The sequence below is a fragment of the Bipolaris maydis genome, assembly GCF_028858645.1.
Source record: "Bipolaris maydis strain C4 unplaced genomic scaffold PSV08scaffold_19, whole genome shotgun sequence".
In the NCBI taxonomy this organism is placed as follows: Eukaryota; Fungi; Ascomycota; class Dothideomycetes; order Pleosporales; family Pleosporaceae; genus Bipolaris; species Bipolaris maydis.
The window spans coordinates 318601-342192 of NW_027093875.1; the positions used below are offsets into that span (position 1 = coordinate 318601).

The 23592-nt window shown below is 50.7% G+C and overlaps 6 protein-coding genes across 6 annotated transcripts; 3 read left to right on the forward strand and 3 right to left on the reverse strand.

Annotated features, from left to right (window-relative positions):
* Positions 1-1440: 1440 nt before the first annotated feature.
* PSV08DRAFT_383378 (uncharacterized protein) lies at positions 1441-4167 on the forward strand (the record flags this gene model as incomplete). The annotated part of the gene is made up of 1 exon (XM_014217709.1): positions 1441-4167. One exon carries the CDS (start codon positions 1441-1443, stop codon positions 4165-4167), a length of 2727 nt encoding a protein of 908 aa, XP_014073184.1.
* Positions 4168-5113: 946 nt separating this feature from the next.
* On the reverse strand, positions 5114-5900 carry PSV08DRAFT_366843 (uncharacterized protein; the record flags this gene model as incomplete). Its single annotated transcript, XM_014217722.2, has 2 exons — positions 5114-5147; positions 5321-5900. One exon carries the CDS (start codon positions 5898-5900, stop codon positions 5337-5339), a length of 564 nt encoding a protein of 187 aa, XP_014073197.1. The 3' UTR covers positions 5114-5147; positions 5321-5336.
* Positions 5901-6408: 508 nt separating this feature from the next.
* PSV08DRAFT_233259 (uncharacterized protein) lies at positions 6409-8802 on the reverse strand (the record flags this gene model as incomplete). Its single annotated transcript, XM_014217721.1, has 2 exons — positions 6409-8135; positions 8183-8802. 2 exons carry the CDS (start codon positions 8800-8802, stop codon positions 6626-6628), a joined length of 2130 nt encoding a protein of 709 aa, XP_014073196.1. The 3' UTR covers positions 6409-6625.
* Positions 8803-9216: 414 nt separating this feature from the next.
* PSV08DRAFT_233263 (P-loop containing nucleoside triphosphate hydrolase protein) lies at positions 9217-11684 on the forward strand (the record flags this gene model as incomplete). Its single annotated transcript, XM_014217741.2, has 2 exons — positions 9217-9932; positions 9984-11684. The coding sequence occupies 2 exons, from the start codon at positions 9217-9219 to the stop codon at positions 11314-11316; spliced, it is 2049 nt and encodes a 682-aa protein (XP_014073216.1). The 3' UTR covers positions 11317-11684.
* Positions 11685-12217: 533 nt separating this feature from the next.
* PSV08DRAFT_413243 (nitrite reductase) lies at positions 12218-20239 on the forward strand. Its single transcript, XM_066093952.1, has 9 exons — positions 12218-12796; positions 12848-13106; positions 13156-14251; positions 14304-15147; positions 16306-16584; positions 16637-16787; positions 16838-17377; positions 17426-18066; positions 18116-20239. The coding sequence occupies exons 1-9, from the start codon at positions 12372-12374 to the stop codon at positions 19995-19997; spliced, it is 6117 nt and encodes a 2038-aa protein (XP_065947939.1). The 5' UTR covers positions 12218-12371; the 3' UTR covers positions 19998-20239.
* Positions 20240-20870: 631 nt separating this feature from the next.
* Positions 20871-22354, reverse strand: PSV08DRAFT_375353 (major facilitator superfamily domain-containing protein; the record flags this gene model as incomplete). The annotated part of the gene is made up of 4 exons (XM_014217739.1): positions 20871-21796; positions 21846-21905; positions 21942-22094; positions 22147-22354. The coding sequence occupies 4 exons, from the start codon at positions 22352-22354 to the stop codon at positions 20871-20873; spliced, it is 1347 nt and encodes a 448-aa protein (XP_014073214.1).
* Positions 22355-23592: the final 1238 nt, after the last annotated feature.

Sequence of the window (23592 nt, forward strand, 5' to 3'; positions counted from 1 at the left end):
CACCATCCCCGTGCCCGTCGTCATCTCGACATGTCACCAACGGGGATAAGATTTGCAGCCATGCCCCCCGCTTGCGCGGGCTAACATGGCCTTCCCCGTGCACCCGCACCGCACCAAACTCTACTCATGCACCTCGCTGCCTGTGGCACACGCTGAGACACCAGGCTAAACATTGTGGCCACGCCCCTGGTGGCCTTCTACCACGCTGCCACTACGACTTCGTTTTCCTTTTGGCCTCGTCGTCGCACCCTGACCGTGTTTGTGACGGACGTGCCACACTGGCCGTGAAAAACAAGTTCACCGCCCAAACACGATCCAATATCTCCCCACGCCCCAGTATTGCCTGGCGCCGGCTGCTGCGGCCACAGTGCCGCGCCCTGCCCGGCCTTATCCTGCAGAGTTTCGCTAATAATACTTTTTTCGCGACCCTGTCCTTTCCACCCCGCCCCGAGAGCAGCCAAGTGGTGGATTCTGCTACAAACTACTCTGTCGTCGTCGTCGTCATCATCACCGTCGTCGCCGTCTCCGCCTGTGCAAGGTACTGCCTGGACTCTCTACCAAAATGCGTCGTGGCGTACCTGCACCCTAACCCCCGTTCACATCGGCGCGCTTCGTCCGCGTGCACAGCCAAATGCTCGTGTTGGCTGAGCCAGCGCACTGTCAAAAGACGTTGTGCCGGCCCTCCCCCGGCTAGCCTGCTTGCAGCGCGCCAAAATAACCCTGGCCTCGATTAGCGCACGCCGTCGCCATCTCTCCCTTCCCAACTTTGTCGTCGAGCTGGCTGTATAGGGGCCACATTACACCCCCTGCGTCTTCACATCACACAGGGAACTGCTCCCCTGGCGCACTACCATGATTACCCATCCTTCATCTGCGGCAACTAACCCTCGCCACCACTCTTCTCCTCCTCCGCGACTCTCGTTACCAAAGCCGACTCGTGTCGTCGTTTCACTTTGGTCGGCTTTCTGGTCCTGTCCACATATCTGCCGCCCGGCGCCGCCGCCTTCTTGTTGCTCATGGGCTCATGTCCTGTCCGCTCGTTTGATCTTCGCTTCTCCTGGTGCTATACCACCACCACCTATAGCCCGCTCCTTGTTCCTTTCCGCTGACTCTCCCCACATTGCTTAATCCCCAATTCGGCTCTTTCGATATCCTCGACTTCCAAATCGCCATTGTCACACTCTCACACACGGACCATATTCAACCAACGTCTGCACCCCGGCCATCCCTTCCGAGAGCCCTTGACCCCCGAGAGACCAGCCTTCCCTGTCGCTCCCCATATCGACAGATTCGACTGTCCCGTGCCGCAACCAATCTGCCACACCTACTACCCACTCGCCTTGTCCCCTCCAAATCATCTACTCACCGGCACTCACATTTACCCTCCAGTCGCTCTCTCACATTGCTACACTGCCGCCGTGCAGTCACAGCACATTCACAATGGCCGACCTTTCGGCACGGCCGCCCATGTCCAGATGGCGCCTTACCCGCTCTACAGCAAACCTGCGAGAAGCAGCACAAGAAGCAGCCCGCTCACACTCGGTAGCATCCAAAGCATCCGTACCAGCTCCAACAAAAACGCCCGGGCGTGTATCTTCCAGAATGTCCTTGTTCAATCTATTTAGCAGGCCAAAGGTAGAAAAGGCCCGCGGTCACACAGAGGTTGGTCTCGCAGTGCCAATGCGGCCACAAACGCCGCCAAAGCCGACTGCTCCCATGTCCGTACCCAAGTCTTCACTGCGACAAAACCCTTCGCCCCCCGCTCAGCAGACAATACGCGCCCGAGCAAGCCAAAGATTTCGGCCCACATCTATGCGCTCCGCTGCATCATACAATGAATTTGGTGACTGGGAGCCGCCGCCGCTCTTCCAGGCTTATCCCCAGTCTATCAAGCATGCTACCGTACAAGCCTGTGTCTTTGCTCCAGAGGTCTTGATGCGCACACAGAGCCAAAGACGCCAAGCAGAGTCTCTACTCGAGAGGATCGACCATGAACGCGAACTATCCACCATTACCGAAAACAGCACAGAGGCCAAGAAGTTGGAGAAGAGCCACAAACGCCTCATATCCCACTCGGTGCTTCACCCGCCTACACCAGAGCTTGTCAACAAAATTTACGTCCTGGTCACTAGCGGATACATCCTGCAATATGCTGGTGACGGTCCCTCTGACAGGGTACCGGAAAAGGTACTCAAACTCGGCAAGGAGTCTGCGGCTTTTGCCTGTGACCTCATACCCGGCAAACACTGGGTGCTTCAAATATCCAGCCATGCTAGCGGTGATGGGGCACTCGAAGTTGGCCCAAAAAGCTCGATCCTTGCACGTCTGCGGACACAACATCTTAACACACGCAGGTCTGTAGCGAGCTTCCTCTTGGTTCTTGAGAGCGCCGAAGAGATGGACGAATGGATGACGAGTGTGCGAAGGGAGATTGATAACCTTGGTGGTACAAGAACAAGGGATGACTCTGTCCGAGCTTCTTGCTCTACCGATGGCGGCTCGGTAAGCAAAGAGTCTGCTGAAATTGCAAACCATCGGTTCAGGGTCAGTCGAGACGCGTACAACATGAGCAAGGTTGTACCAATTGAACCACGCCTTTCAGCGTCGCCAAAAATCATCACCTCAGACTGGGAAACGAATCCTGAACAGACTAAACGTAGCATAGACTCGTCTAGCGGACAATCTCATCGACAAAGCAGCCGTCTCTCCGTCGAGACGTCATCAGCCACCTCTACACCGGTATCTCAGCACCAGATGCAACTCGAACAATTGCGCGGCCGCTCACGGTACTCCTTCATGTCGTCGTCAACATCCTTTTCTGGCGCTGGGACCCGGAACACATCGCGCGAATCATCACCCGCGCCACAATCACCTCTTATGGAAGAGTGTGGTGCGACTGGCGACAACGAGCCTCTCCGAAGTGCCATGTCTCTGCGATCCTTCCAGATGAATCCAAACAATTCAATGTCATCCCGACGTAGATCCATGCAGCCACTGCCGACGACTGACGAGAATCTTCTGCAGTCAGCTGAAGCATTATCTAAAAACTTGCGTCATTCTCTCTATAGTCCTGCATCACCCACGTTCTCCGGGTTTGAAACTCCTTCGGTCCCAGACCCAATTTCATCAGTTGACCAAGCACCAAATTTGGACCAATCTGAAGCAACTGAAATCGGCTTGGCATACTCATCGCCCCCGGAGCTCAAGAACGATATTCCAGACCAGTCCGAGGAAGACGACAGCCCTCCTACTCGCGAGGATAGCCCAGTGAGATTCAATGCTCATGTCTACAGCTCGCCACCTAGGAGGGACGTCATCTCGCCTCCTCCCAAAGAGCCTGCACCACTTCCCCCGCCACCTGCTCGACGCCAGTCCATTATGGGTAATGCGACAACAACAGGCATGTCAAACCCAGCACCCTACCTTGCTTCTACTAGCAAAGTCAGCGGGACAAGGCGTCGAACTTCGGGGTCACCAAAGCCCTTTCTGCGACCTATTCCAGTCCGCCCTCAAGCCCAACATATCGATTCTGCCAGACGTCGAGCCAGCCAGACACCCTCACCTACGCCTTCCATTTCCCCCTTGATCGCAAATCGATCCGTGACTGCGCCAATAAGGCCAGCTTCAGCAGCATCCAACATATCAATATCCCCTAGCCTTCATGGTCTTATTTCAGCACAGTCTAACCCATTGCGTCGGCCAGCCTCAGTCCAGATCCGTTCTGACCGAGCACCTTTCTTATCATCCCGCCCACTGCGTCTCATCTCTTCTACACCGTCTTTCGTTCCTGGCCAAAGAATGTCCATCCAAGCAGCTCCTGCAACGACCAACGTTCAAGCATACCCTAATATCGAGGCGCTGAGGCAACGAACGCTAGCCCAGCAAACCAGCCAAAAGACGATTGTACCAAAGCGAAGTTTGAGCTCAATTGGCCTGCCGCCACCCGCACCGCCACCAAACATGCCTCTTCCTCCACCACCTCGCAATATCGCATCGCCTACTCCGCCGCCTAGCATACCGCTTCCTCCGCCACCACCAACCGCAGATCTTCCAGTCACGCCTCTCAGCATGCCACTCTCTTCGCTCATGGGTCTCCCAGCACCACCACCCACTGCGCCACTACCTCCTACACCGCCCGAGGTTGCACTTAGGGCCTCTGTCGTCTGATTATTACAAAAAAATGATGTCTTATTCGAACATCGTGTATACCATGAAGTCGGCGTTTGGAATCAGTCTTTGTTATTATACAGTTGAGACTCAGGCCGTTTCTTCTTTCCTCGTCGCGGCTATTACGCTTTCATGCCACTGTTTATCTTGATGCCTGTTTCTAAAGTATTGATCTGGGGGGAGAAAATTGTCGTATATCTGTTTTCCGCGCTATACCAGTCCGCTAGGCCTCTGTCTCTCCTTTGATTTCTTTTTCTTATCCCCTTGTTCTCTTCATGTATCTTCTTTTCTTTTCCTTTCTTTCCCTTCATTGCGTCATTTGCACGCTATACTATGCACGCACATCTTGATGGTTTGTTTTCTCAATCTTGGCAATGGATGTTGCCCTTTTTGCCGGACCGGGGTCCGCAAGGGTCTTCCGTGTAGTTGAGTCTATTGCGTTTGTTCTTCAAGCAAGTCTTGTAATGATTTTGTGGAGTTTGATTGGTTATTCTTTTATGGGAAGGGCCATGGAGATTAAAAGAGATTTATTGGGTGGTAGATTTTAGACTAGGTTTTCCCACGTTGATTCGTGCTCATGCATCCGGCCCAAGCTGTGATGCACTTGGGGGGTTGTTGGTTAATTCTATCCTCTTCTCCTTTTCATTCGGATTGTCCAAACCTATCTGCATTGTGATTTTTGTCAGGTATGCATGAGGAACGGGTTGTTTTAGGCTGTGGTGAAGTGCGTAACTGGTTTTCCTCACAGATATTGGCTATAGTTTTTTACTACCAATGAATTCTAAAAACCTTCTCCAATTCGCCCCCCCCCCCAAAAAAAAACCTTTTTTCGTAAACTTTCCACCAATTTCAAATCCAAATCATATCGGCAACCACTCTATAAAACCCGCTACTTAATCCATACCTCCCTTCTCGACAAAGCAACTTGGAAAATCCCTTTACGATCTGTTTGACTCTTCAATCTCTGCTGTCTACTTCCCCTACAGCAATACTTGTCAGCAAAAAAAAAACTCTTCTTTCCTCCTCTTATCCTGGGGGGATGATATCAATAAGAAGAAGAAGAAGAAGAAGAAGAAGAAGAAGAAGAAGAAGAAGAAGAAGAAGAAGAAGAAGAAGAAGAAGAAGAAGAAGAAGAAGAAGAAGAAGAACTTACCGAGGAAACCTCCTTCCTACCCCTGCAACATCATATGCTGCACATGTCTAGCCTTTATGCGACCCCAGCGCTCTTTCTTGCCGCCTCGATGTACGTGTTGCATTCTGCCATCCTTCTTTTTCCACGTGCCCGCGAAGCCCGATTCCTCGTCCTCACCTGGCTTTGGCTGTTGCTCATCTGGGTCTGGCTGTTGCTCATCTGGGTCTGGCTGTTGATCATCTGGATTTGGGTTTTGCTCATCTGGGTTTAGATTTGCATCATCTGGGGTTGGCTTTTTGTCGTGCTTCTTCTTGCCTTGGGTGTTCGAGTCTAGGCTTGAGTCGGCGGTGGCGTCGTCGTCTCCCTTCGTCTCCGCCGTCGCATCTGCGCGCGCGGCGATGGCCCACTCTGGGTAATACACATCATCGTCGGTGATGCCTTGCCACCACAGTGCGGGATCTTTGGGGTGCTTGAGCGGCTGGTCGACGGGCTCGGGGGGGACGTTTTTGCCGTATTTGCCGCTGGGACGGGGGGGAAGTTTTTCGCCCGCCACGGCGAGGGTGGGGAGGAGGCCGAGGGAGATGAGGAGGAGTAGCTTCATTGTTAGTGCGCTTGGAGTGGGGGAACGGTTTGGTGGTGGTGGTGATGATGATGATGGGAAAAGTGTGGTTGGGTGGGAGAGTTATGTGGGAGGCGGGAAGGGAGGGGGGTCGAGATGAAGCGGGTGTTGTGAGTGGATGGAAGGAGAACCTTGGTACAGGGTTTGGATAAGAATGGTGAGCTGGCATGAGTTTTTTTTATTTGACAGTTTTTTTTTCTCTTCTCACTTGGGAGTTTGGGTTTTGGACCCTGAACCAGACTGGTATGTGTAGACAAAAATATCCCGAACTTGGGAACAGCCAGTTATGACCGTTTGATTTCAGAGTGCGGTATCAGACGAGACGTGGATGATACTAGAGACATTATGATAGTAAGCAAAATTGGAGTTTGAACTCAACCTAGACATTACTTATCTTGTGTGTGAACAGTAAGTGTTCCACAAGTGCCATGGATCGAATAAATCCGAAATCAGCTGCGACTGTGCGTTGATGGAACACATGGGATGAAAGAACAATACGTATGCTCAAAATTACCGGAAAATCGAATACCAAATTACAACAGCCATTTTACATAAACGAGCTAGCTGCTAGGTGACGTCCAAGAAGCATCTTTAGTACCGAACCTCTTTGATACCAAACCGGTAGGTGATTTATTACTCAGGCAGAAACTTGAACCCGGCTATTTCTGTGACTGCCTAGACGATACATACCATGACTGACTGAAATCTCAATCGATAAATGTATCCCAGTCCATTTCGCTCACCTCGTCGTCCGAATGCACCGCCCTACGGCCACCCGTCTCGATGGATTGCCTTACTTTGTACCTTCCCTCGCCGCCACTATCGCTAGAAGCACTACTCATCCCATGACCTTGACGACTACTTTCGCTCATAGGCAGCTCCATTTCTTGCGCTAACTCTCGTGCCTTCCGATTTGCATAAGCGTGAGCGCTCTCTGCCTCAAGTTCGACTGGTTCTGGTTTCCTTGGGCGCTGCTTCTTCTTTCCAGGCCCATCTGTGTAATCGGAGCTAGAGTCTTGGGGTTCTACGGTATCGTCGTGGAGAACGGGCGGTACTGCGAGAGGTGTGTGGTTTGCCTCAAAGTCTTGGGGTGTTGGTAGTGTTTCAAGTTCCTCCCATTCCACGCGATACTTTGTGAATGAGCGCCAGTCGTCGGGTTGCGTGATGACTCTCTCGTCTTCCTCGTCGTCTTCATCGCTGACGGGACCGATCTGGTTGAGGTACTTGGACTTGTCTGGGTCGTGACCGAGCATAATCCACATCTCCAACTCGTCCATTTGAGCATTTTTTCGATCATGCTGCTTCAGTGTCAGTGTTGGTGGCTTTGGTGTTTGGCCGTCTCCTGTTGTGTACCGGCCGGCTGTATCTCGGGACGGCTGTGTGGGCTGTGATGATTGCATAGTTTCGTCCAGCGACGACTCATCCGAGTCAGATAGCGCGAGTTGTTCTATAGGAAGTGGCGTTCCCTTTCGCGCTGCTCGTAACCGGGCTTCAGCCTGATCATCTGAAGATTCCACGTCCGTCGTCAGAGTACTGGCAATGGGCTCCTCTGGGCGCATAATGCGTTCAAACTCATCCCAAGGCACCTCTCTTTTGATTTTCTTGCGACCATGTCGAGATAGCTGCTGATCGTAGACTCTGAGTGCGCACCGCCGTGCAACACCTCTCCATCTCTCTTGGCTGTTTCTAGGCATACCCGCAAGGTCGACGGCGGTACGGACGTCTCTTTTTCTTACTGTGGGAAGTGCACCGTGTGTGGTTCTTTTACTCCGCGACCGTAAACGGGACATTGATTGTATCATAGCCAGTCGCACAAGCCGTGTAGTTACCGATACGACGAGGTTGTGAAAGTCGCCAAATGCAGTACGATAGATGGACGGCTCTTGGGCAATGTCTGATGTACATTGCGACCAGTGCGGCCAAGGAGAAGGTATCGTCGGTGAACGATTCATGAAGACATCCCTTGATAGCTTCAGCATATTTTGTGGGTGCAACAGTGATCCTTCTGGCAGTGATTCTAGAATAGCTGGTGTAGTTGGTGCATGGTCTGGTTTATCTGGTTCCCCGTCTTTTTGGGGCTCCTCAGAGTTGACAGGTTGATCAGCCTTGGTAGATGATTCAGGATACACGCATTGGGCCGTTTTCCGTCGCCTGCAGTTACTGCATGGAAGCTCTCGGTCGCACTTTTGCTTAAACTTCTTGCACGACAGGCATGCTCTGCACAGGTCAGCACGGTCTTCTTAGATACAAACACACATACGTACCCTACAATGACCCTCCCCCCTCTTCGAGGAGGTGCTGGCTCGTCTGCCTCCCCGTCGATGGCGTTCTCAATTGCATCAGCCACGGCCGAAGTGATCAACCAGTAGTCGCCATGTTGTTTTTGCTCTTGGCGAGCCTCCCACTTTTCCTGGTACCACGCCAGTGCATCGGCTGCAAGTTCTACTTGGGCGTCGCACTCGTCACCAATCTCAACGGCGGCCGGGATATCGCGAAAAGTCAGACCAGCATTGCCCTGCTTGACTGCGGCCCCGTGGAGCAACAAGAGCAGTTCGCGTACCTCTGGTATGCTTTTACCGACTGCATCTGCTATGCCTGGGACATCGTCTCTTCCCAGTCGCTGTAGAGCCGAGTAAAAGGTAGCTTGCTCGGCTGTGGACCACAACGAAGAACCAATTTGCCAGGAGTAAAAAGCATAGGGCATGTGACTATTGTCGAAGCGTGTGGCAGCTTCCCGAACAATGCCATTGAAGAGAAGGCGGTATCTGTCACAGTATTTTCCTTCGACGTGGTATTTCCGAGGACGTGCCAATCTCTCTGCATCTGTTCGACGGCGCTTGGACGACCGGGAAGGTTCGTCAGTCCAGTCGGACTCAGCTTGCATGGCGGGCGAGACCCAGGCAGCCGTCTCCCAGTACACCTGTATCGACCGGAAAAACAGCAGCAAGTGGCAGTGTGTACATGCAGCTAGGTGGTGATAGTAGTTGTGGTGGAGTAGGTAGCAAAAGAAGAGATGCTTGCAGACAGGTCACGTGATGGATACTTTGCCCCAATGAGCAAGGCTGCTGGCAGATGCTTCTCAGGCACTAGAACGGTTCAAGACAATCGCATGCTCGGATATGGCTTGCTCTCGGCTATCCTACGATCATTACTTTTGCCATTCGTCTGTAATTATAGAAATATTCCTGCCGTAGGTGGTTGGAGACATTTAAGTGGGGCTCTACCGCGGCCGACTTTGCCTGTACTGCGTCATGCATCGTGATTTGGCGACAGTCTCGCTCTCCCTCGACGCGTCTTCATGTTCCGCCATGCGCTGAGACTGTGCACTCGGCCAGGCTACCGACCTGTCTGGGTAGGGAGAAGAAATGCTTCACGGCTGGCCAGGGCCAGGAAAAAAGCCGCCGTGCCAGCTGTGCCCTCATCACCGTCATCCTCGCCACCATCACCACCACCATCTCCACCCGCTGTTGTCCTACGCGAATACCAAGAAGAATGTATCCAAGCCGTCTTGTCGTACCTCGAGCGCGGTCACCAGCGCTTAGGTGTATCATTGGCAACAGGCTCTGGCAAAACCGTCATCTTCACTCACCTAATCGATCGCGTCCCCGCCCGTGGCAATGCGACCCAGACACTCATCCTCGCCCATCGTCGTGAGCTCGTTGAGCAGGCCGCACGCCATTGTGCCCGCGCATACCCCACCAAGCATGTAGACATTGAAATGGGCAACCATCAAGCCTCGGGTGCTGCCGACATCACCGTTGCCTCGATACAAAGCATTACATCAGGCGACCGTCTTCAGAAGTTTGATCCCGCCCGCTATAAACTCGTCTTGGTCGATGAGGCCCACCACATTGTCAGCTCGACCTATCTCGATGTCCTTGAGCACTTTGGCCTGCGCCATGCTACTGACTGGAGCAATACCGCCGCTCCTGCTCTCGTTGGCGTGTCGGCTACCTTATCCCGCTTCGACGGCAGGAGGCTGGGCGCTGTCATTGACCACATTGTCTACCACCGGTAAGTCTCGATATGGGACGGGTGGCGAGTGAGCCAGCTAACCTTAGACAGTGACTATGTAGACATGATTGAAGAGAATTGGCTCTCTGATGTAATCTTTACAACCGTCGAGATCAAGGCCGACTTGACCAAAGTGAACACAGGATCAAATGGTGATTTTCAGGCCGGCGCTCTTTCCAGAGCCATCAATACTGACGAGACGAATAATCTTGTGCTCAAAACCTGGATGGCCAAGGCGAAGGACCGGCTCTCGACGCTCATCTTCTGCGTTGACCTCAGTCACGTCACCAATCTCACAAACATGTTCCGCCAGGCTGGAATCGATGCGCAATTCGTCACGGGAGAAACGCCAACCAAGGTCCGCAGCGCAAGGATCGACGCTTTCCGAAACAAAGCATTCCCCGTGTTGCTCAACTGTGGCGTATTTACCGAAGGCACAGACATCCCCAACATCGATTGTGTGCTTTTGGCCCGGCCAACCAAGTCTCGCAATCTCCTGGTTCAGATGATCGGACGCGGCATGCGTCTACACGATGGTAAAGACAACTGCCATATCATTGACATGGTTGCCGCTTTGAGTACTGGAGTCGTTTCGACCCCTACCTTGTTTGGTCTGGACCCTGCAGAAATTGTAGACAAGGCAGACACAAAGACTTTGGCAAAGATCGAGGAAAGAAAAGAGTTGGAAAAGCAAAGAGAAGAAGAAGCTTCAATGGCAAAACAACCGACTGTCGCTAAAAAGCTGCCTGGCAGCATCTCCTTTACCGACTACGACTCTGTACATGACCTCATAGCAGATACTTCTGGTGATCAATACATACGCAACATTAGCCCAAATGCATGGGTAGGTGTAGGCGAGGGTAGGTATGTGCTTTCTGGGAAAACTGGGAATTATCTCGTTATCGAGCCCTCGGACACCGAGGATGGTTTCTTCAGAGCAAAGTACTATTGGAAGATACCTGTCACCAAGCAGATGAAGAGCCCATATGGTACACCGCGCGTCATCGCCGAGGGCGAGTCTTTCTCTCATGTCGTCCATGCAGCTGATACATACGCGGCGGACGCGTTCCAATACATCTGGATTAATAAGAATCAGGCATGGCGAAGAAGTCGCGCTTCCCAGGCACAAATCGACTTTATCAATAAGTCTCGACCTAAAGAAGACCACTTGAAGCCAAGCGACCTCACCAAAGGCAAGGCAGCTGATATGATTACACGCATCAAACATGGTATTCGTGGTCGGTATGATAAAGCCAGCGTGAAGCAAAGATCGGAGCAGCGCATGAAGGCTCGCGCGGAGACATTGCAACAACGACTCCAGGGGCATGTTCAAGTTGGGCCCATAGGACAAGGCCAAACACTAAAAGAGAAGCTACTCGGATGAACCTGAAGTCTATTTTATGTTTTCAAAGTCAAGGGTGACCGATCGCTTATGGCTAGGGCTACCAGGCGCCCTCTGCACTTGTACCCCGCGGAGAAGCGCGCACTGTTTCTACCAGACCATCAGAACAGCCGGTCCCCTTACTTACACCCATGTACACCTTCGGTGAACACTATCAAGTTCGCTCGGTCTAATGTTTCCTCCGGACTCTCCCAAAGACTGAGTGAACTCTACTGCGCAATCATGTAGCCAATGTTTACTTCTTACCTGGCCAATTCTTGCGCAGGCGCTCCGATTGGTCCTGCACTTGTGGAGGCAGTAAGACTGATATTATCACAAATGCTTTTGCTTCGTGCGAATCTGTTCAATCTGCATAAGAACTCGTGGTCTCAGGCAGAGCCGGCGCAATGAACATGGCTTGAAACGTCGCTATACTGCGGCTTCTGCAAAGTTGTGGTGACACTGGAGAAAGTATACTCGGATGGTGCATCTCCGCTGAAAAGATCTTCAACCTAATGTTTCGACGATAGCCCCCACTCTTTATCCACTTTGTGCGGTCCGGCCAGGAACATCGTCTAACTGCCCAGAAATCGCTCACTGTTTGCCGCCCCGTATCGGGCGCTAATCCTCTTTCAGCGCCAAAGATAAGGCCGCATATCAAAACTCTATAGTAATTCGGTATGGCCAGAGCCTAGTCCGCCATGAGGGTCTAGGTGATGACGACATGCAGGGTTTGACGTCTTCTCCACAGATGGAAGTTGGGTTTCCGCGGTATTCCTATGTAAGCTTCTGACGTTGGTGAAAAGATCATCTTTGTTACTTACTGGAGGACCGCTCGATTTGCGCTCCGGAGGCACTATTGCATCTAGCTGAAAGCCAACAATTCCAGAAGTCCAACACTCTCGCCGCTACCTCTAAATTCTAATACCCCACTCCGCCTTTGTGCCTGAATTTTCTTCTTCTTACTTGGCCTTTGTTCTACATTTGTGCATAGCTAAGAGCAGTACCCGCCTGTCGGCACCAATTTAAGTTTAGGTACCGCGCGCTGCATCTGCACCATGAGCGTAGTCACCCAAAAGCAGGCGGCCGTCCCTATGTCGTTTCTTCATGAACGCCAGTTACAGCCTCACGCAGGCTCCACATCAAAACAATTACCCCCATCACCACCAGAAACCGTCGATGGCAACGATGTCGAGTCTACTTTTTCAACATCAACACAAGATGACTTTCCACTTCCACCACCTCCAAATACTCCACCCCAAGTTCTAGACCTCGACAAATCCACCCCAGACGCGCATGTCCCACGAGATCCGAGACTGATCCGGCTGACGGGTGTGCATCCGTTCAATGTCGAAGCACCGTTGACTGATTTGTTTAATGAGGGATTTCTCACTAGCCCCGAGCTTTTTTACGTTAGGAATCATGGAGCAGTACCGGAAGTTCAAGATGCCGAGTGTTTAGACTGGGAGTTCTCCGTAGAAGGGTGAGTTGTTGTTGATTCCAAAAAAGCATCTTGATATTGAGACTCTTGTAGCTTGGTAGAAAACCCTCTCAAAATCACCCTGCGGCAACTACTGGAAGAGTACGAGAATGTGACATATCCCATTACATTGGTCTGTGCCGGCAACAGAAGAAAAGAACAAAATATTGTCAGAAAGAGCAAAGGCTTCTCGTGGGGTCCGGCTGGAGTTTCCACTGCACTTTTCACTGGTGTGGTGATGAAGGACATTATCGAACGAGCAAAACCTCTGCGGAAGGCCAAGTACGTTTGCATGGAGGGAGCTGACAAACTTGTAAGTGATACTGTTCAACACATTTTCTAACTACTGACACTCTACGTAGCCTAATGGATATTATGGCACTTCGGTAAAACTCAACTGGGTCATGGATCCTAACCGGGGAATCATGCTGGCACACAAGATGAACGGCGAGATGCTAAGACCCGATCACGGGAAACCGTTGCGCGCTGTAATTCCTGGTCAAATTGGCGGTAGAAGTGTCAAGTGGCTGAAAAAGCTGATAGTCACTGCTGAGCCTAGTGACAACTGGTACCACATCTACGACAACAGAGTACTACCCACCATAGTTGACCCAGACGAAGCGGCGAAGAACACCAAATGGTGGACGGACGAGCGGTATGCCATCTATGATCTTTCGCCTAATTCAGCTATCGCATTCCCCCAACACGGAGAAGAATTAGGCCTTTCTTCGAGTCAAAGTTCCTACAACGTACGTGGCTACGCTTATAGTGGTGGCGGCCGGCGTGTAACACGTTGTGAACTGTCCTTGGACCAAGGAAAGTCGTGGAGACTCGCAAATATCGACTATCCAGAAGACAAGTACCGAGCTTTCGATGATCGGCAGCTGTATGACGCAAGGTTAGACATGGACTGGCGTGAAACAAGCTTCTGCTGGTGTTTTTGGAATATTGAAATTTCAACTGAAGAACTCAAACAAGCAGATGACATTGTAGTCAGAGTCATGGACGAAGCCATGTGCGTGCAACCAAAAGACATGTACTGGAGTGTCCTGGGCATGATGAACAATCCTTGGTTCCGAATTATGATACACAAGGAAAACGACAAACTGCGGTTCGAACATCCTACTCAGCCCGCTCTAATGCCTGGCGGATGGATGGAGCGCGTCAAGAAGGCTGGCGGTAATCTTTCCAACGGCCATTGGGGAGAGAAGGTGGGCAATGAAGAGCCAGAACATGCCGAAATCGAACAGGTTAAAGAGATTAAAATGACCAAAGATGGAGTTGATAGGGTCATCGACATTGACGAGCTACGAGAGCATGACAAGGCAGAGAACCCATGGTTCGTCGTGAACGGAGAGGTGTACGATGGCACTGCATTTCTGGAAGGGCATCCTGGCGGTGCACAGAGCATCGTGAGCGCCGCAGCAACGGATGCTACTGATGAGTTCATGGCGATTCGTAAGACACATGTTGAAGATTGACATTGAGTAGAAATACTGACAACCTTCAGACAGCGAAACAGCTAAAAAGATGATGCCTGATTACCACATTGGCACCTTGGATGAGGCCTCTCAGAAGGCTTTGGCACAAGGCCAAGCGACTACAGGATCCAACGAGCCCCGATCCGTCTTTCTTCACCCTCGAGAATGGCGCCAAGCTCATCTCCAATCCAAGAAGAAGGTCTCATCAGACACGCACATCTTCCGCTTCAAACTCGATCATGACGACCAAACCCTAGGCTTACCCACCGGTCAACACCTCATGCTTCGTCTTCGGGACCCAGTCACCCGCGAGGCCATCATCCGCTCTTACACACCTATATCCCAAACCAACCAAAAAGGCTACTGCGACATCCTCATCAAAGTATACGCCGACACGCCCTCCCGCGCCGGCGGCAAAATGACAAAAGCACTCGACGCCATCCCCCTCGGTCACAGCCTCGACGTCAAAGGTCCCATCGGCAAATTCGAATACCTCGGTCGCGGCCTTTGCAGTATCAACGGCAAGCAAACCAAGCAAGTAAAGCGCTTCTACATGATCTGCGGTGGAAGCGGTATCACGCCTATATACCAGGTCCTTCGCGCAGTCATGCAGGACAGGGAAGATGCAACACAGTGCACTGTTTTGTATGGAAATCGCACTGTGGAGGATATACTTTGCAGGGAAGACCTGGATGCTTTTGCGAAGGAGAATGAGGATCGGTGCAGGATTTTGCATACATTGACGAAGGGGAATGAGGAATGGGAGGGGCGGAGAGGGCGGATTGGAGAGGCGATGCTCAAGGAGGAGTGTGTGAGGGGGGAGGGAGAGGGTATGGTTTTGGTCTGTGGACCTGAGGCGTTGGAGAAGGCGACGTGCGAAGTTTTGGGGAAGTTGGGTTGGGAAGAAGATGAGATTTTGGTTTTTTAGTTGTTCACAGCATGCATCTAAGTGAAGCGTTTGTTTGGTTTTTTGCCATATTGGATATTTGGGTCTGGTTGATACACAGTAGTCGCTTTTTTGACTCTCTCATACTCGATCAGGCAAAGCGTACGGTGCGATGCTGGATTTACTGCGACCCCAATGGTTCCGTACCATTAAAAAAACAAATCTCATTACTATCGCGACACGCTTTCTCCTATTTGAATTGATTTCAAGACACAAAAAATTCTCTCATGTGCGCAACATCCTCACCTACATCTTCACCCCCTCCGCTCCCCAGCATCTCATCTCTCACTCTCTTGACCCACACTTACTATCCCCCAGCGAACACCATCGGAAACGCACCACCAACCCCCAGCATCTCCGATGCCTCAACCCACTGATAAGACCCCTGCCGCCAAGCCCTGCCTATCTCGGCCCACCTCGCGATAAGGACAACCCAACCCAACCCCCAACCCTCAAGCCACGCGAATCTCCACGGAGAACCTGCAACCACGTACCCACTCAGAACCCCCGCGAAGATAATCAACTAAGTTACTCGTCTTTTATTAGTAGGCTAGGCTAAATCCATAGCGAGGCGGGAGGGCGGGCTGCGCATTGACGTCGTATTACCCGCTTCGACTTTGACGCTAGCGTTGCTAGTAATGAAGTACCGGAGATAGATGTGCTGAGGGTGGAAGATTATGATGCATTTCCGTAGGTTACCGCGGAGGAGGAGCCGGTGTGTGTTGAGTGGGTTGGGAAAGAGAGAGGTGTTTGTGTGATGTAAGTGTGGTTTAGGAGGGTGGTGTGATTTGAGGGGCAAGGATTAGACTAGAGGTATTCCTAGCTAATGGGCGGTAGTTTTTTTGTTGTGCTACGGGAGTTTTGTTTCGAATGGATAGGTCGGATTCATGTGTTTTTTTAGACTTATCAAGCTGAGGGCTACGCCTTTCTTCTCTACCTCGCTCCGTTTTGTCCTGCTTTCTCTCCCATTTCGTTTGTGGTTTGTTGTGCCTTTTGGGTGAGCGGATAGTGGTATTATCTCTTGCGCCTCGTAACTTGAGTCCGCGACGATATTTCTGAGCACGACTGGCATACGGGCATTCGAGGAATTGTTTTGAAATCACAATGGCGGAAACGGAACCGATTGTCACCCAAGGCATCGAGCCTGTATCTGGTGAATCACACTCGCCGCCGGGTGACCGCCACATCACAGCGACCTGGGGATCAAAAGATGGAAATATATCAAATCGGCAATGGAACGATGCGGAAGCAAATAAGCTACCTGAAAAAGTAGCAGATCTGGAGAAGAAGGGAGAGATCAACAATGATCGCCCACGGAAAAGAATCGTGGTTGTAGGATTGGGCATGGTCGGCATTGCTTTTATGTAAGTCGCAAATTCCAAAGAGATGTTTGGTGCAGAAGCTCATCGATGCCAGCGAGAAACTCATGAAGTACGACGTCAAGCGGAGAGAATACGATGTTGTTGTCATTGGCGAAGAACCACATCTTGCATACAACCGCGTTGGCCTAACTAGCTTCTTCCAACACCGTCAAGTGGAAAACTTATATCTCAATCCGCAAGAATGGGTTTGTCGCAATCTTGCAGCCGCATATGAATGAGGCTAACTTCGTCACAGTATTCCTCCATGCCAGAAGGCGCTTTGAGCTACCACCTCAACACTCTTGTCACCGAGATTGATTCCGAGGACAAGACGGTCAAAACATCATCTGGAGAGACCGTATCATACGACATCCTAGTTCTGGCAACGGGTTCCGATGCGCTTCTTCCCCGACACACGCCCGGCCACGATGCACAAGGTGTATTCGTATACCGCACCATTGAGGATTTGCAAAGATTGATCGAGTTTTCTTCTTCACGAAAAGGCACTACTGGCGCAGTTGTTGGCGGCGGTCTGCTCGGTCTCGAAGCCGCACATGCGATGATGGATCTAGAGGACTTTTCCAAAGTTAAGCTGATTGAAAGAAACCGCTGGGTGCTGTCGAGGCAACTAGATGGCGATGCTGGTGGTATGGTTGTGGAGCAAGTAAGAGCATTGGGCCTGGACGTCATGCTGAGTAAGAGGGTGGGCAAGATTTTGACTACCGAAGACAACTTTGTCAAAGGCGTGGTATTTGAAGATGGCGAGGAGATGGAGTGTTCCTGCATTTGCTTCGCAGTAAGTCTCTTGGCTTTCTAAGACGACGAACAAAACTGACATGCGTAGATTGGCATCAAAGCCCGAGATGAGCTGGCCAGGAAAGCGGGTATAAAATGTGCTGACAGAGGAGGAGGCATAGTTGTCGGACCTGATCTAGCAACATCTCAACGCGACATCTATGCCATTGGCGAGTGTGCGAGCTGGGAAAACCAAACCTTTGGCCTCATTGCTCCTGGTGTCGAGATGGCCGATGTACTAGCTTTCAACTTGACCCAAGCGAAAGCACACGCACCGCGAAAGTTCAAAGCCCCAGATCTCAGCACAAAACTCAAGCTGCTAGGTGTCGAAGTTGCAAGTTTCGGTGACTTCTTTGCCGATCGCGATGGCCCCAAGAACTTACCTGGACGCCAGCGCGCCGATAGCAAGGAGCCAAATGCGAAGACGACGCGAGACAAGGTCAAGAGCCTGACAGATGGACCAGCACCACCACCAGTCAAGGCACTCACATACAAGGACCCATTCCAACAGGTCTACAAGAAGTATCTGTTTACTATGGATGGAAAGTATTTGCTGGGTGGCATGATGATTGGTGATACGAAAGACTACATCAAACTTGTGCCCATGGTAAAGAACCAGAAGCCGCTCGAGATACCACCCAGCGAGCTCATTGTTGGCGCGCAAAAGGGCGACGATGATGGCTCTGATTTGTGAGTAAAGAAGCAGTGATCAGGGGAATACTCTTACTGACAACCGTAGATCCGATGACACCCAGATCTGCTCATGCCACAACGTCACCAAAGGCGATGTAGTCAATGCTACCAAAGACGGAACCTGCAAGAGCATCGGCGATGTCAAGTCTTGCACCAAGGCCGGCACTGGCTGTGGTGGCTGCATGCCGCTCGTCCAAACCATCTTCAATAAGACTATGGCGTCTATGGGCAATGAGATCAAGAACCATCTCTGCCCACACTTTGAGTACTCTCGTGCCGACCTCTTCAACATCATTTACGTCAAAGGCCTCAAGGATTTCGCTGCTGTAATGAAGGAGGCAGGAAAGGACGCCAACTCCCTGGGATGCGAGGCTTGCAAACCGACGATTGGAAGCATCATCTCTTCGCTGTACAACAGACATCTTCTTGAGGTAAACAACCGAGGTCTTCAAGATACAAATGATCGATTCCTGGCCAATATCCAGCGCAACGGCACATTTTCCGTTGTTCCTAGAGTTTCTGGCGGCGAGATCACACCGGAGAAGCTCATCATCATTGGGACAGTGGCGAAGAAATACAACCTCTACACCAAGATTACGGGTGGCCAGCGTATCGACATGTTTGGTGCACGCAAACAAGATCTACCAGATATCTGGCAAGAACTCGTTGACGGCGGCATGGAGTCTGGTCATGCGTACGCGAAGTCGCTCCGAACGGTCAAGTCATGTGTTGGAACAACATGGTGTCGCTTCGGTATTGGTGACAGTGTAGGCATGGCTGTGCGCCTAGAAGAGCGCTACAAGTCTATTCGTGGTCCACACAAGTTCAAGGGCGGAGTTTCAGGCTGTGTGCGCGAATGTGCAGAGGCTCAAAACAAGGACTTTGGTCTCATTGCCACTGAAAAGGGATTTAATATTTTTGTCGGTGGCAACGGTGGTGCAAAGCCCAGGCATTCGGAGCTATTGGCCAAAGACGTGCCACCAGATGACGTGGTCCCTATTCTCGATCGCTATCTCGCATTCTACATCCGGACGGCCGACAAGCTGCAAAGAACAGCCCGATGGATGGAGAACCTCCCAGGCGGTATCAAGTACCTCCAGGAGGTCATCCTGCAAGACAAACTCGGTATCTGCGCCGATCTAGAGAAGCAAATGGAAGATCTTGTGGGCACCTTCTTCTGCGAATGGACCGAAGTCCTCAAAGACCCCAAGAAACGCGCCTGGTTCTCCCAATTCGCAAACACCTCTGAAACCATTGTCGACACCATCGAGCCCACGCAAGAACGCGGCCAGGAACGACCTTCCTACTGGCCCAAAGACTCCGTCACCGAAGACTTCCGCGGCACAAAATGGACAGAGCTCTCCTGGCAACCCTTGGTCAAAGCCTCCGAGTTCCAGGATGTCGACACTGGGGATAGCAAGGCGATCAAGCGCGGCGACACGCAACTTGCGGTATTCAAAGTGCGCGGCAAATACTACTGCACGCAGCAAATGTGCCCACACAAGCGCGCCTTTGTGCTCTCCGACGGCCTCATCGGTGACGACCTTGCAAACAACAAACTCTGGGTCTCGTGCCCCTACCACAAACGCAACTACGAGCTCTCTGGCGAAAACGCGGGCAAGTGTGCAAACGACGAGTCTGTCAATATTGCGGTTTTCCCAATTGAAGAGAGGGGGGATGGCTGGTTGTATGTTAAGCTGCCCAGTGTGGAGGAGCTGGATAGCGTGTTGGGGACGAGCAAGTTTAAGATTAAGAAGAGTGAGACGGAGGATCCGTTCGTGGCGCTAGATAAGAAATTGCAGCGGTTGCAGCTTAAGGGGAGGAAGGGCGTGCCAGTTTCGCATCTTGAAGGGGGACTGGGGGAGAAGGGGAAGACAGCGCAGATACTGGCTGGCGGTGAGAGGGGTGCTGGAGGATTGGATTGGTAAATGGGGATGAGGACCGTGTAAGCATTTGGTGCGGCCAAGCTCAACTAAATAACATTAATAGGCGCTCAGAATATCTTTTTACGAAGAACAAACACCAAAGCTTTCAATATAGACGAAACTCATGCTACGTTGATCACAAAATTGGGGGTTGATACTGAATCTGAGAAAAGACTGGAAAGACAATGGAATATTCATTGTTGAACTCTGTAGCCACATGTACTAATGGATTATGAAGCCATCCACGTAAACATCGAGTGCTAACGACAAAAATTTGCTACTTAATTTCTGACTGAACATATCTAAAATTTCGATACATGAAGTTATGCATGTAGAGTAACGCTGTAGCGAATGTGCTTGAAACTTAACACAGGATAGGAGGGATATATCGAGGGCTAGCAACTGATTCTAAATGAATTTTAGCTTGACTATAAACTCTTATCTGTCCTATAAAACAACCTATCTTTAATCTACATAATTTTTGCTCCTTAGGCATTACTCAAGATCATAGTGCTATAGTATTGTAGCATTGATATTACGTATTTCGTATTAGGCTAGAGTACAGGAGTACGTTTGTAAACATTTTATAAGGTTGCAGATTTGAAGACTACCTGAATGGGAAAGTTTAGTTATCTGAATCGGGGGCCGTCGATATACAAAAGGGACTCCATTTCCTGGCGTCATTCGCAAACAAAGTAGAAGAAATGTCGTCCACATACCGTGTTTCCTGCTGCTAGAGCTGGACCTGCCTTTCATGCAAATGTGCTGTATAATCGATTATTTTTTAGTCTGCCTAGGATGACAGACACTTGTAATGAAATGATACTAACGTGAAAGAAGTATTCCATGGAGCAATTCTTCCTTACAATCCTGATTTTAGTTTCGCATTTTGCTCAGCACCGCAGCAGCTTCACGGGAATATTTGCAACGCATTCTAATACTCTCTTCAATCTTGTAGAATAAGAATGGAAAAGGTACACTAGCGAGAGTCAGAAACGCGGGAATAGATGAGGCCCAATGTATACCCAAATTTCGGTACATGTAAGGCGTGAATAACGGGAATGCCGCACCAAAGAGTGAGCGAAGGACCGAGCTGGCAGCCATCACTGATGCCGCATATATAACGTACGAGTCGATCAGATAATTTACGGACGATATAACGACCAGCACCATGCCGAAGCCAAACGGGACACTGGCCATGATGCTGGCGATCCAGTGTATGTTCGGACCATTGGTCCAGGCTAACCAAAAAAGCCCGACGGGTATGGTGATGCTCCCAACAAGCGCGGGTGGTAATCTCGCTTCGGGATCAAGATGTCCGGTCGGTGAATTTGCCATGCTACGAGCATAGCGTTTGTTTTCCCAAAACAAATAAACTATTGCAAAGGACATGCCTACTACAACTCCGATGAATGCGAGACCCCCAATGCCTGTCGACCAACCCCGACCGACCTGGTAAACAATAGGGAAAGCTGGGAAGAACATATAGAGTGCTCCATATATGATTGCCGTGTATACAGCCAACAAGAGGACTATTGGTTCGCAAAACAACAATATCCAAGGTCTGATCAACGCCGCGGTGAATGCTTTGGAGACGGTTTTCTTGCCTCCCTCCAGCTCGACCTCACTCTTGAAGGTTTTTGAGGTGACTTGAGAAAGTTTTGCGGCTCGTTTGCTCAAGAGCACAGGTGAATACGTTTCGGGCACAACTAGGGCACAGAGGATCGCCATCACTCCTGTGAAGATAGCGATTACGCCTTGTATCCAACGCCATTCTACTGTCTGTCCAACAAAACCACCCACTGGAAAGGTTCAGCATCGCTAGATTTAATGGTTACGTGCAGAACTCACCAATGGGGCCAATCGCTGGGCCAAGGAAGGGAGCCGCCGCAAACAAAGTGTTTGTCAGTCCTCGTTAGGAAGATAGAAACATATCCGCGAGAATACCGCCACCATTTGTCAGTGGTGACGAGCCTAAAGCACCAGCCAAGAATCGCGTTACAGCTAGAGTAGTCATGTTCTGAGAAGCCGCTGAACCGGCACTGAATGCAGCAAGAAGAAAAACAGAACCAACCGCGATGTACCGGCATCCATAAATCTCTGTATTCAATTAGCGGATAGGACGACAACAGATGGGTGCGAACAGGCTGACCACTCAAAGGTGCCCACACCAGGGGCCCAATAGTAAAACCCAAAACGAACAGTGCAATTCCCAACGTGGCGACGATTTGGCTAACACCAAATTCTGTCCGTATTTCACGGATACCTTCAGAATAGGCTGATGATGCAAATGACACGGCAAGATTCATTATGGCTACGACGGCAGTTATCGCCCATTTGATACCAATTGGAATATTCATGGGATCGCAGGGGTCATTTGGCAGCCGTTATGACGTAAGGGTCTTCTGAAGTGCCATTCCCGTCATATTCAGCGTTGAGTATGGAATCTTTGAGTATTTTTTGATGCAAAATGCGTTTGAAATGGGGTATCAGAGCTGTAGGCGGGCTGCCATTGTTCGGCTCACATTGATTCATGTTACTAGTCAAGTAGTCGCTCGTGCTGTTTGTCAGTTGATCAAGACTGGTGTTATTTGATTGTATTCGAAATATAAGGGGACAAGAACAATAGTCAGGCGAGTTTGTCAATCTTCTTGCTGAAATGGCTTGTTCTGTCTTCCGTGACCTACTTTCAAGCCGGTCTATTCACAGGCATCTCGGACCGTCCGGTGTCTCCAAACCCGCTAGTCCTAAAGGAGTCGATAGCAGATACCTGGTGTCAGTATCGGAGAACAAATTCGACCAAAGGCTGCATGGCGAGTGTCGCTGGCCGTTGGTCCGAAAAATGATGCGATTGGTCAATCTCTACTACGTACTACCGTACTATCTGGCAGCGCTACGATCACTTGGCTTACCAACCGCCACCACTATTGTCACTAATGTCTCAGCTCAAACCAATTGAGATGTTGTGAACAGATGTGGAAAGAAAAGCCGATGGATCTAGGTAGTGACAAGGAATATATTCATGAGCATTGCATGTGGTATGCTATGTCGGAAATGCACATTCATCACAGTGTTGGCGGTTTGCTCGGCGGCCTCTCACAAAACCATTTTGAAAGAACAACTCACCCGATAATAGATAATGAAAGGCAATAATATCCTTAAGCCAGCACATCTTTGCGGAAAAGTGCTGCTGCTGCAAGCTCGTTCACGACTTGCTACCAGTGTCGGGTGGCGGTGGTTTGGACCTAAGAAAACTGATGTAACGTTGCATGTTTGTCACCGGCTAGTGAGCGTCAACAATGAAGTAAATAGAAGGCGATGGTTGGATTTTCTCATTTCGGAGCGTGCTGTTGTAACCTTGGGCTTACGTGTCCAAGGTGGCGACCGTATTGGGTCATGGTGGTTGGATGGCTAGGCATCAAATGTCGTTGAGAGCAAACATATTCACAATCTGTGCGACTAAACGGTGTAGCTGAGATGGCTGGATAATGGAAATGGTTTGGTGATCGAATTGATGTGGTGGTTTGACCGAGTTGGAGTAATATATAATGGTGAGATTCTGACTGGAACGTGGCAAGCAGGTCCAATCTATCCCTCC

What these genes read in the sequence shown, in the direction of transcription:
- PSV08DRAFT_413243 (XM_066093952.1), top strand. Translation starts at nt 12,372, where the DNA reads ATGAGCGTAGTCACCCAAAAGCAGGCGGCCGTCCCTATGTCGTTTCTT. An exon ending in TGGGAGTTCTCCGTAGAAGG is followed by an intron (nt 12,797 to 12,847) that starts GTGAGTTGTTGT and finishes AGACTCTTGTAG; the next exon opens with CTTGGTAGAAAACCCTCTCA. An exon ending in GACGATGATGGCTCTGATTT is followed by an intron (nt 18,067 to 18,115) that starts GTGAGTAAAGAA and finishes TGACAACCGTAG; the next exon opens with ATCCGATGACACCCAGATCT.